Source organism: Phasianus colchicus, chromosome Z (genome assembly GCF_987193195.1).
Source record: "Phasianus colchicus chromosome Z, bPhaCol1.hap1.1, whole genome shotgun sequence".
In the NCBI taxonomy this organism is placed as follows: Eukaryota; Metazoa; Chordata; class Aves; order Galliformes; family Phasianidae; genus Phasianus; species Phasianus colchicus.
The window spans coordinates 60,454,519-60,467,748 of record NC_143476.1 but is presented as its reverse complement, the minus strand read 5'-3'; the positions used below and the strand labels follow the sequence as shown (position 1 = coordinate 60,467,748).

The following is a 13,230-nucleotide window of genomic DNA, read 5'->3' as shown; positions in this document are numbered from 1 at the left end:
AGGGAAGTTTAATGTCAGTGGTGCCTGCAAATTGCAGAAAAATAATCATAAACATGGTATGTTTAGTTCCAGCATCACTGGATTTTGACAGTTTTAACCATCTAGGAAGCCAATCTATTGTGGATACATAGCAAAACTGTTCTGAGCTCCCAGCTGTGCATAATAGAAATGTTTTGTGCCATTAAACTGCTATAATTTGTGACAGAAAGGTACTCTACATATGACAAGGAATAAACAGCAAGATTCTGTATGGGGCAGGACAACTCAGTAAGGCATTTTGATTTTTACGATGTTAGACAATGTTTTTTATCTTATGAAACTGGTCTTCCTACTGAACAAGACATAACATTCATATTCACATCATTACACTGGAGAAGAGAAGGCTCTGGGGAGACCTCATTGTGGCCTTCCAGTACTTGAAGGGAGTGCATAAGCAGGGAGGGGAATGGCTTTTTATGAGGGTGGATAGTGGCAGGACAAGGAGGAATAGTTTTAAACTAAGACAGGGGAGATTTAGGTTAGATATTAGGAAGAAGTTTTTCACATGCTGGAACAGGTTGCCCAAGGAGGCTGTGGATGCCCCATCCCTGGAGGCATTCAAGGCCAGGCTGGATGTGGCTCTGGGCAGCCTGGTCTGGTGGCTGGTGATCCTGCACATAGCAGGGGGTTGAAACTAGGTGATCATTGTGGTCCTTTTCAACCCAGGACATTCTATCTATGATTCTATGATTCTATACTACATGCAAGGAGACATGCAGTGATATTTGCACAGTATAGGCCTTACTGTCTTTTGACTAAGCGTTTCTTAATGTTCTGCTTGCGTTAACATCCTTTGTTAATGCCTGTGAAGCCTTAAATTAAAATCCTTGGTATATTTTTAGATCTATTCAGTCCACAAAATAACACACTTAAGAATATTTTATTGTTGCATTCTTCATAGAAGATTTACTGTATTTTTTGATGGTCATGATAATATTTTGCTTTCTGTGCTGTTCAAGCCTAATATAAACATGGAGTACTATTATTTACCAAAACTCATCCTGCCTGAGAGATGACACAGTCTGAAATACATTACAGTTATTATCATTATTTGTTAAATTCTGAGTTATTTAAAGAGAACATTTCTACCAAAAACACTGCAGTGTAATTCTGTATAATAGTGACTTCCAAAATCCATAAACAGTTTTTTTTTATTATTATTTATTTCCTTTTAGTTTCTGTTGGGGGGAGGGGAGGAGGAAGGTCTTTCATTATCCTTTTTTTTCCAGAAAAGTCATTTATGAAAAACACATTTACCAAACTTAATACTACTGTGACCTGACTGATGCAATTAAGGGTAAAAGATAAACATGTCAAGCCAAGCAGCAGTTCTGATCAAATTTATCTCATATAGTTGGCAATCCAGAAAAACCTTTAGTAATTCTCCAAATGCTACTGAAGCAACTTCTCAGTCATTATACATCTTCCTGTTTATTCCTGCATTATGCATTCAATAGCTAAAAGATAGCTATAGCCTTCAACAGGTTATGATTTAAAATGGAGAAAAGATTGTTAAAAACTATGGAAACATATTTTCAGTTTGTACTAACATGTACTGCTCAGGGTTTGTTCTCAAATTACTTAAAAGCTTACCAGTGATGCAGGCTTTACAAATCTTTAACCAGCCTTTTTAATACCTTCTGATTTAATTGTACTTTTATGGATATAATGCATGTTTATGTTCTGCTATATATTGCTAAAAAATAAAATTTATTACTGGTATCATTAAACATCTATTTTTTCACTCATACAAACTTGAGTTTGATAAACTAATAAGGCAGGAGTAAGGAATCAATCAGTGCAGGAAACAACTTGTATCAAAGTGCTTTTACTTTTGGACCTTTAAAAAGGGAAATTGTAAAACAACAGGTAGACTTAATAGCAATGAACCAGGGTTTCAACATTAGGAATGACTGTCGGAAGAGAGGATGAAAGCTTCAGCCTAAATACTAACAAAGCTAAAATTTGACTTTAAACTAGGTGACATAGTGTTTCTCCAATTTCCAGTTATAATTACAGGTTAAATAGTTTTGTTGTACTGCTTCTTTTTTCACTGTCTTTGAAATCGAACTTTTAAAGATCAGCTCTTAATGATCTCTATAGCACCAACCTCTACAGAAGCTCTATCTTCAGCAGGAATGCTACTGGAGTACAGCTACTATTTATCATTAAAAGGGTAATGGTCTCACACTATAACTTACGATAGAGTCTAGCAAACTTACAGTTTGTTTTCTCATTGCATACATTCTGAAGACTGTAACTTTAAAAGAGTACCAGAAGCTGATTCTCATAGGCCAAGAATTGCTTATGGGCAGTTAACTGTGTATAGCATGAGCCAAGGAGTGACAGAAAAGATTCCAGTAGTGATGTCAGTTGAAACAGTTGAATTAATGTCCTGTCCAGAAAATGAGGCTATTTTGGTTATCACATGATTGTCTCTGACCTTGTTGCGTAGTTGCATCACCACCATTTCTCAGGCTTTTTTTTTTCTTTGAAGTAATGCCATCCCTGGGACAGTGAAAAAACTCTCTGCAAAAAGATCCCAGCTCCACTGAGCATTTTAGCACAGTAAGAGCCTGAGAAGCTGCCTGTGTCATTATCAAGAACAAATGATATTTTCCATACTCTTACATTAATAACCAGAACTGTAATTGCCTTCAGTGTTGCAGTAATTTCAAGATGTAAGCACCTAGCTTAATTGAATCTATTGAATCATGTGTAATCCATGTGCTGGAATACAAGAGGTGAGCTGGCCTGAAATCTAGTAAGGAAAAGAAAGGGTGACTAATACCAATGCCTAGTGCCTTCCATTCCAGAGAGCCTCAGATCACATCCACACTCCAGCCAAGGTTTTATAGATGTTGGTGGATATGTTTCTTTTCATGTATAAGACTGTCAGTCGGTATCAAAAAGGAACTTTCTGGTGCCAAAGCAGTTTTTTGGAGTTTTAACTTGTGGATTATTTTTAGGAAATTCTTGCTCTGTGTTCATTTCAAAGTAAAAAAACACTGTGTTCACCACTGAACACAACTGCTTCAGAAGTGAAAGCAGTAATATTTACACACTAGGTTCATAAAGAAGGATAGTCTGTCAAAATGAAAATTCATAAGTAACTCTAAACCCACAGACAGCAAAATTCACACCAAAATTCAAACCTGCATGCAAAACAAAAAATAGCCCTGGAAAAAGGGTCTATGAAGGTTTCTGATTGTCAAGATAGCTCAACTGCCTTCCAGAACACCACACACAAGTGGTGTGGATCTGAGAGCAAAAAGAGGCAAGGACATTACCTCTCAATCATTGTCATTACTAATTCATAGAGCATTTGGGAAAGCGAGAACTCCACAGAAAATCAAGCCCTAACCAAACCCAACCCTGTTTTATTTGAAGATTGCTATCTGAGATGGCATGGCTGCAGGCATACAGGAAACAGCAAGCATTTCAGAATATCCACTCCCATGATGAAAAAGCAAGGTGCAGAATACACATTTGTTTAAATGCACTTCTACCTGGTTCGCCAAACTGCTACTCTAGCATCATTCCTTCCACACAAAAAGCTGCTTACAATGATGAGGCCAGGGAATCTCTCGTATGTTCCTACTAATTAGGGCAATAATTCGCCATCCACAAGAAGGTAACTTGCAGTGGAGTAAAATAATGAAACCGTCTGTGTTCTGAGCCATTCAAAACTCAAAGACATTTACTTATTGTATTTCCAAGAGTGCAAAGGTTGAGACCACATTACTCTTCAGAAGTTATTTCTGAAGCTGTAAGTTCTAGAAGTTAGAACTGCAATACTTATTTCTAAAACAGTCACATATAGGCAAACTTATTACACATTCTTTAGGGCTTGATCCAAAAAGAATGTTCTCCCTGTGGCTGCTGGCCATATGAAAACTCAAAAAAGCCTTTGGGGCTCTACAGCTGCAAGAGAGATTTGCATGTTAAGAGATAGGTGAGGCTGGTTTTTGGCAACACCTTTTTTAATTAGGAAAAAAAAAAAAAAAAAAGAATAGATTGTGATTTCATTCAGGTCGTCTTTAGAAAAGATTCCCAGAACAAAATTTCTGGCAAAAATACAAGGGGAAAACCCACACCAGAGTAACAATTTTGGGTCTAGGGATTCACCGAACCATGTGTCATTCAGACTGGAGACCTATCTTCAGATATCATGGGCTAGTATGGGGGAAAGAAGAAGCCAAATGGTGAGGGGCAATGAAAATTGAAAGGACAATTTCTCAGTTTCTGTCTAAAAATCTCTTACCCCCTACATTAAAAATGTAATATTCATTAGCACACAGGCTTGATCCTGAGTCATCTTCATTCCGCATTCAGCCCTGACTGAGTTTATGGAGTCTGCAATGTTTATATTAAGATATTCAGCTAAATCAGAATAGATTCTACAGGGGAACAAACAAACAGTCAAACAAACAAACAAACAAACAAAAACCTAGTAGGTCCCATTTGCTAAAAAACAGCTATAATTTCAGTAATAATTTCTGACCTCAACTGCTTAAATAGCAAAAATCTGAATGCATTTGTCTTCCCTGGCCAATGACGTTCGTAATCATCTATTTGAAAATGGTTAGGTTTTCTTCGCAGCTTCTGAAAGACATCTTTTTTATTCCCCAGTGCTGGTCAAGAATAGCTCTTATATCCATATGTGGCTATATCCTTGTGGCTATATCCATCAGTCAAAAGATGAAGCAACAATAGTAACTAGTATTAATTCCAGGGGTCCCCATGAGGCTCAGACTCTGTTCAGATGTCCATCCTATCTTACTGTCATATTAACATAACATTTTACTCTATCAGTCTCTCTATTTGCTACTCCTATTTTAGCAGTTTAAAAAGACTGCCTTGAAAGATTTGAGCACCCTGGCACTCAAACAACTGCACACGGACATTTTAATGCCAATGTGTAAGTCAAGCCTGCCAAGCTGCAATCTCACGCCAATGATGAGTAGCAGGTAACTTTGCTGGTGTCTAACAATTGTGTCCAGTAGGCAGTGATGAGAGGAGAGAAAAATACAATGGAAAAAAATCCAGAAAATCAATTAGTAGAAGAACTGACCAGTGAAGAAGATATCACCAGAGGCCAAATTTTTATGGGTGGTGTGAATATCATTAGCTTATAAATGGTTTTGGATGTTTTTCTCTTTTTACACACCCTCCTATGTATCTTATGCCTAACAGATGAACTCACTGAAAGAGCAGTTCATCTGCCTTCCGTACCTATCAACCCACAGCTTCACAAATACACTGTGTCACAAAGACAGTAAGGAAGGCTCATTTCTTAATTTCCTTGAGCTACGCACTTGGGACACACATAAGATCATACCTACACTGAAATTCACTGGGAGCAAATAATATAGAATTATTTTGAAACTGCCATACTGGGTCTTCCTCCTTTATAAACATGCCTTCAGCAGTAGCTGAACAGATACCCAGACATAAATAGGAGTTGTTGCTTGCTGGTTTTGTTGTTGCTGTTTTGTGGGTATTTTTTAGCTAGTAGTCACCTATGCTCCATCTATTTCCATTTTAAGCACTAACTGATCCAGGTATAGATTTGTCCAATGGTACCATGTCTATTCTCTCTCAAAAGCCATACAAATTTTTAACAGCTAAGCCAAATAAACCTGTAGATTCTGGGTGCTTAATGACTGGTCTGGGCAACAACAGTACCCAAACTCTTCTCTCAGTACAGCTCAGCTCATCTAGATGTCAGCAGCAAACAAAACAATCCCTTTGCAGAAGTGACCTTTACAGCCCAGCTCACAGAAAATCACATTTCGTTCTTCAAATACAAACCCAATGAAAATTTTTGAAAAATAAAATTTAGAGGAGGAAATCTGCGGATCTTGCTACAAAAGCTAAATACCACTTTCACCACAAACTACACTTAGCACTGTGTTATGGTATCAAAATATTCAGTGTATTTTTAAGAACCAATTATAAAGAATTCCAACAAGGTTTCTTAATGTTCTTTTGTTTGGCAAATGACATTACCATGGTTAAGACAGCAAATTACCAGACACCCTAAAGAATGTAATAGTCTAGCCAAACATAGAAAAAACACTTTTAACACTAGCGATCTCACTAACTACAACTCAGTTTCCAGTCTCTTCTTCCTTGGCAAAGCCTTTGTGAAGATAGTGGCATCCAAGTACTAACAGCACCTTACGCCTTGCCAACACCCTGGCTCTTTGATATTCAAGCATCAAACCAAAATACGTTGAAAGAACAGGATCCTTCCAGCATAGACAGTTCCTCTGCTCCTAGCTTGCTACAAAAAACATACAACACCTCAGAGTGTATGTCCTCTGAGATTTTGACAGAAGTGACTGTCTGAAGAACATGAAGGAGTCATGAAATTTAATAAGAAAAGAACAGGACAGTAGTCCCTTTTAGGCAGACAAGCTTATGGGAGTATGACTCCAACGTATATCCTTGTACAAGCCCAGAAGATCTGTATTTTGCAGTCCCACAAACCTCAGTGCTTTCTCTCTGCCATTTTAACTGCAAAACAGTATCACACAGGGAAGCTGAAAGATGCTAGAATTTCATACATCCTCAAATAAACAGATGACATCTAATTATGCTACTGTCTCTGCTCAAATGAAGGGTTTCAATGGAAGCAAGGCACAGCTCGCATTTTCTGTCCTCCCTTGGCTACAGATAAAAGGAACAATGCCGTCAACAGTGACTCCAAAGTATGAGAAAGTGTTATGCTCAAATTACAAGCATAAAGTTTCATGATAAGTCCAGCAAAAGATTTCTCTGCTACTATCTCCTGCTGGCTCCTGGGACAATGGAGTTCATCAGACATTGGGGCAACTGATCTTGTCCTGCAACACTGCCAAAAGAAAGCCTATGAGGCTCCTCTGCTGCCTGCCATATAGTTGTGTTGTTGGCAGCAAGACTACCTCTTTCTAGGGTAACCTGGAATTGAGACTGAGAGGTGATGGGGCTAGACACAAAAGGTTGTGATCCTCACTAGTGAAATACATACTTCTGTCCTCCTACACCAAATGTTGAATGCTATTTTAAAACAGAATTTTAAAACAATGAAGATAAGTTTCCACAACTGGCCTTCACCTTCTCAAATTCTGAGGCTACAAAGGATCCTTCAAAATGATGGGATATAATTCATTTGGCTTTCTTTACACTTACAGGTATAAATACTTTAGAACAAATTCTCTAAGGTCAAATGTTCCAAGTTTTACGAAACTGTGTTTATCTATGAGGAAAAAAATCAGTTTTCTTTCAGGGGTAAATTTGCTGATAATTAAGGGATTTCCAGGAGGGGGGTTTAAACCATTATCCTACATAACTCATGCCGTGTATTTCATAAATAAATAAATAACAATCAAAAACACTTGAAAAACAGCTTGACAAGTTTTTTGACTTTTTCTGTCATCATGACTCCAAAACATATCAGCAAACTTCAAGAAATATATTGCTGCTCTTTATAATAGAAGAATGCAGATTTTTTGCATAATGAGCTACAGTGGTTCTTCCACTGTTGAGTTATTCAGTTCCAACAAACATGGCACATTCCAAAATATACTGAGAATGCTCTGATCCTATCCATGGTACAAAACTGTATAGCCACAATATAAGCTGTTCTCCCTAGTGTTTTAACAAATCCAGAAAATACTCATGTATGTGTAACAGCCTGCCGTCATACAGTTAGTTCTTGGTTAGAGTGTGGTTCATTTTCCATTTTGAAAAAGCAAACTAAGTTAGCTCAAGCTTATTAATGATAGCTGTTTCTTCTGAGAGCTGAAATGTGAAGATACAGTATGGTTTTGATGGCAGGAGTCACTCCTTACTCTTTAAGAAGTTGTAGTATGAGGAAGTCTGTTACATTTGTTTGTCTTACTCTGATAAAATTCATAAAAAACAAAAGACTTACAAGACTCACCAGCACTGCCAAATTGATTTGGAAGGATAATTCCACAAAAGTACAAAGAGCTTTTGGCCTAAACAGTGTGAAATGGCAGTGTGGTTTTGATTTTCTCTTGAATTTTTATTTTAAGAGAATCCTTGAAAGGACTGTTTCCATGAAATCACTGAAATATCTCTCAAAAAAGTGCCAAATGTCGCTAAAATGATCCATTAACAATGTGTTCAAAAACTGCTCTGACCTGATGTACTTTTACAAAATATGAAAATATTTACACTTTAAAATGCACATGAAATTTGAAACTAAAGGAAAGTTGTTGTTAACTCAGTACACGGACTTAGAGGTAGGGCAGTTTATGTTTTGTCTGACACAAAAGGCTAGTTCTAGTATGTAGGAACTTTTGAAAAGTAAAGTTATTTGGAGATCTTTTCACCTCACTCCTCAGTCCATCCCCACTTACAAACTTTGAAAAAACATGAACTGAAAAAAAAATTCCATATATTATATGAATCTTGATGAAACTACAATTGAGGCATTGCCAGTTTAAAAGAGCTAAAGTAATCACAGCTTGTCCCAATTATATGTACCTAACTGCACAAAATATGTTGCTGATCAATTATGCTCTCTTTAACTATTAACAGTAGTATCTTTGTTCTCAAACAATGTTAGATTGCACATGTTCTGGAACTCATATTTACCTGGTGGATTCTTGGCAGGATCATTGTGGCTTGGACTTCCTGGTTGTCCAGAATCTATAAAGAAATCAAAGAAATGTTTTACTAATTTGTTTTGAAAGTATCTCACATCCTTTTAATACCTTCCTTCAGTATTAAACTAATACTTAACTTTGTTATTTAAAGGTCATTTCCCTGACTTTCTACACGAAGGTATTAGTGAACAAACATACTATGTGTTACCCATTTTATGCAGAACCAGAAACATTGTGAAAGATGCAATGATCCTAACAAGGGAAACTCATAGATCACTGAACAAGGACAAAACAGTCATTCAGGTAAATATTCAGGGCGTAAACACATCTACAAGGGTACCTTTTCATTCCCTTTCCCTCCATCCCCCAAATACAATATTGTATAAACGGCAGAGCAGAGGTAGCTTCTTCTTGGGCAATGACCAGAAATATGTACTGGATCAGGCAACTAATGGACTTTGCAGTGATGAATCCTGTTTCTTTAACCTACCCTTAAAGCACAAAAGCCTATGATGTTTCCACAGGCTCAGATCTGCACTGTAGATATGACTGTCCATTTTAAAACAATATAGCCTTTGTGTTCCTAGTCTGTAAGAACTGCTGTTGTGAAATGAAGGTTATGTAATATAAGACTATTAAAAAACAAGTGCTGTATACTTCAAATGTGTTCTTGATACATTCACTTAATGAATCAAGATGAGAGTGAAATCTGAAGTCAATGTACTAGACAATAAATGATATAAAAGTAATTGCTCTTATATTCTATTTAGAAATCTTCTTTCTATATGCCCACACCAATAATATAACAAAACCTTTCTCTGCTGAAAGATTTTTTTTTTAACAAATTAAGACATGAAAGACACTCTTTTACTCAAAGAGTGCAAGAAATTAAATGAAACATAACCTATCCATTCAGTATATGAGTGGGCTCAATTAAAAAAAAAAAAAAAAACGAAAAGTCCATTAACTCAAAGTGCAACCATGTTCATTAGTAGCAGAGAACCTCCAAAGGGCTGTATCACAGTACTACAGAAATTCTTACTGCCAACTGAATCTGAGTGATGTCAGAATTATTGAATGTGTTGCTGCTTGCAGTGTTAAATTAAAGAGAAAATAAAACTGCACAGAGAGAGAAAAAAAAAAAAAAAGGAAGAGAGTACATATCAGCAAATACTTGTCCTTCAGTCTCCTTAAAGCCAATATAGCCTTCAATCTATAAGGTTACTTGCTACCTAGAGTTCATTAAAATCGTTTACCATCTGCTATGTAACTTAGCAAATATGTCTTGACACACACACCTTTCAAGTAGTTTAAGTCAACACAAACTCAACTGTATGGATGGTATTAACTGAGATAGAAATCAGTTTCACAGCTCAAATTCTGACGATGAGAAGTTCAGAATGCAAATGTACCTCTGTGGCCTGTAAATGATTCACCTGAACTATCTTGAGCTAAAGTGCTGAACTCATCAGACAAGAAAGCATTTGAGGATCTATCAGAGTACTGGAAAACCAAGGCACATGTAAAACCCAGTTCCAAATCTGTTAAAAATACAGTTAAATTTTACAATGTAAAATGAAATCACTCTTGCACAAAATCTTCACTAGAAAGTAAATTTCACACAGAATTTCTTCTACACACAGAATTTTTTCTTTTTCTTCAACCCACTCTAGGAAGAATGAAGGATAACTTCTGTTCAAATTTTGCACATCCAACAGTTTGGGAACTTGAACCCTTGGGCACTCATTCCCACTGCACAACATCAGGGGCTCCTGAAATTCTTGTCACCATAGCTGGTCAGGTTTATTCTCAGTTTTCTACGAACTCTGATAGGTGCAGTACATCATATCCTTTACTGAAAGAGCTTTAAAGAAAATCTAACTTAGCTTTTCTCTGTATTGCTACATAAGCTGTGAAAGGTGTGAAAATATATGAAAGATTCTTCACAAAAACAATCTAAGTTAGTATTTTTATTTTTGTTTTCTTAAGTCTAATCATTCTTTCTCTGTATATCACAGGTAAAGAAAAGTCATGCTCTGCTAAATTCACAATTTTAAGTTAAAATTGTTGGATCTAATACATTGTTACCTTTCCTTAAAAAATTGTTTTATTTGCATTTTTGTTTTTAAGCTATGCTGAATCTAAGGCTCCTGTAAAATCGCTAGTGGGTTGTAAGGAAGAGTATTTCAGTAAAGACAAATTATGCAGTTTTGCTAATACTACAGAGAAAATAAGTCTCTCATGAGTAAGCAAATGGAACACATATTTCTTCATAGGTAATAAAAAGTACTTTTAATCAATTAATAGTAAATACTGCATTATCAGATCTTTTGTTTTTCTTGAGTGAGTTTGCTATGACAGGAACATCTCCTAAATGGCCAGGAAAAAAAAAATCTGAAAATAGTGAATACTATGTAGATATTTAAAAATGTCTACAACTTTTCATAAGATGCATCATATCTTGTTAAAAAATTAAGCCCATTTTTAAACCCAGTCATCTCTAAAAAATGTTAAAAATATGATTTTTTCTCCATATAGATCTTTATATGAACTAATGTCTTTTTCCTTATGTTTCAACAAGAATAAGAGCTTCGTTATCAAGAGGGAGAACTTTAGCATATTTTGAACATGTATTCTCTATTTCTGCAAGCTGTACAAATCATTATTTAAATTATTAGAGAGGAACAGTTTTACACAGTAGTGGTCCACAGTAATGGTTAAAGTACAGATAACTAAATGAAGTACCAATTTGATAGCAGATGTATTCAATGAAGCCTGAGCAACAAAGTTCGGGGTGGACAGAAACTTGAAACTGGATAAACACAGCCTAACATAATTTTCAAAGCTTTCTCGTGTTAAAATTACTGAAAAGCTGAAGAAAGTGAAGAATATTTTTCAGTTCTTGTAAAGAAATTTTCTTTGAGTCCTAATTTCTCTCTGTCACCATGGTTTCTTTGTGGATTCACCAAACAGTAGTTAACAGATCGATGTCATTTAAAATAACTATTTTTCATATAACAGCAAGACAAAGATAGCAAGGAATTTTCCAGTTACAGGGATAGATGGTTAGCTAATTATTATAATTTGCCAGTCACACCTAGCTTTGCTTTATGTTAAGTTCTGATCAAACACGATTTTTACAGATTAATTCTCTCACAGTAATCTGAGCAGTAGATTCTACTAATGTATTTGGGTTTTAGTGATCTCAAAAAAGCAGTGAATTATTGTGTGCTGAATGTGAGAATCAACCTATGTAAGTCTTCACTTAAAACGCACAGAAGCATTTCATTCTCATGATGAAAGAGAGAGACTCAAGATGGCCTACGATGATCCAATTCTCTCACCAGTGTCAGTAATTATAAAGCTCTCTGTTTATGATTTTATTGGATACAAATAGCCTTACAAAGAACAAGAGAACCATGATCATAATAGGAATAAATTATAAGAATAACAATTTATTAGCAGAACACTGAATGAAAAGAGAAATTGGAGTAATGTTCTTCTGAAGACAGGAGAAAGACACGTTTTAGGAAAGCCACACAATGCAAGGAAGCAACAGGCATGTTAAGACATTTTAAATCTCTCTTTGTCTTCTGCAAAAGGTCATTAATTTATTTAACAGTATGAGCACTCAGTTTAAAAAATTACTTATTTTTCTTTCAGTGTGATGGAGAAAGACATAAAACAGACTGTCTGTCTGTCTAGATGGCTTTTCACTCAATTTTTTCACCAAATAATTTTATACACAAAGACTTTTTAAACTAGTTGTAAGTAAACCTATACAACCAGTAGCAAAACAACCTCCTATATAAATGCGAGGAAACTGAAATTTTCAACATTTTCATTTAGGTTGCTCCCAATTTTACATGCTCCTTCCTTCCTTCCTTGCTTCCTTCCTTCCTTCCTTCCTTCCTTCCTTCCTTCCTTCCTTCCTTCCTTCCTTCTTTCCTTCCTTCCTTCCTTTCTTTCTTTCTTTCTCTCTTACTTTCTTTCTCTCTTACTTTCTCTCTTACTTTCTTACTTTTTCTTTCCTTCTTCCTCCTTCCCTCTTTCTCTTCCTCCCTCCTCCCTTCCTTCCTTCCTTCCTTCCTTTCTCTTCCTTTCTTCCTTTCTTCTTTCTCTCAGTGATTGATTAGTGCCTTGATTACTTGCTGCCCCATGAACAGCTGGTATTACACTGGTTCAAATCAGTCCTTGTTTTTACCTGGCAGCTGTTCATGTAACTCTAACATTACTGATATATTCTGTATAATCTACTTTGATTCAGTGTGGGTACCTCCGAAAATTTAAATGTTTTATCTCAAATTACTCCTTTTTTAAGACAACAGACAACTCTGGAAGTGTCCAAGAGATGTGCAGCTGTAGCATTTAAAGACATAGTTTATTGGGCATGGTTGTGATTGGATGACAGTTGGACTTTAACTTGGAGGTTTTTTTCCAATGTTAAAAATTCTATGAATCCATGAAAAGATAAGTCGAGAAGGCGGTACATTTTACATTGGATAGCTTCTCATATTTTCATTTCCAGGGCTTAATCTCAAAAAGTATCTCTCTGTAGGTGCAGGCATTT

General features: G+C 36.0%; 1 protein-coding gene across 6 annotated transcripts in view; it reads right to left on the bottom strand.

Moving 5' to 3' along the window:
- NFIB (nuclear factor I B) overlaps nt 1-13,230 on the bottom strand; it is a 172,575-nt gene that overhangs the window by 62,942 nt on the left and 96,403 nt on the right. For all 6 annotated transcript variants that reach the window (XM_031609952.2, XM_031609954.2, XM_031609953.2 and 3 more), the window contains exon 3: nt 8,650-8,703. In XM_031609952.2, the coding sequence (XP_031465812.1) occupies nt 8,650-8,703 (54 nt within the window). The remainder of the gene's footprint in view (nt 1-8,649; nt 8,704-13,230) is intronic.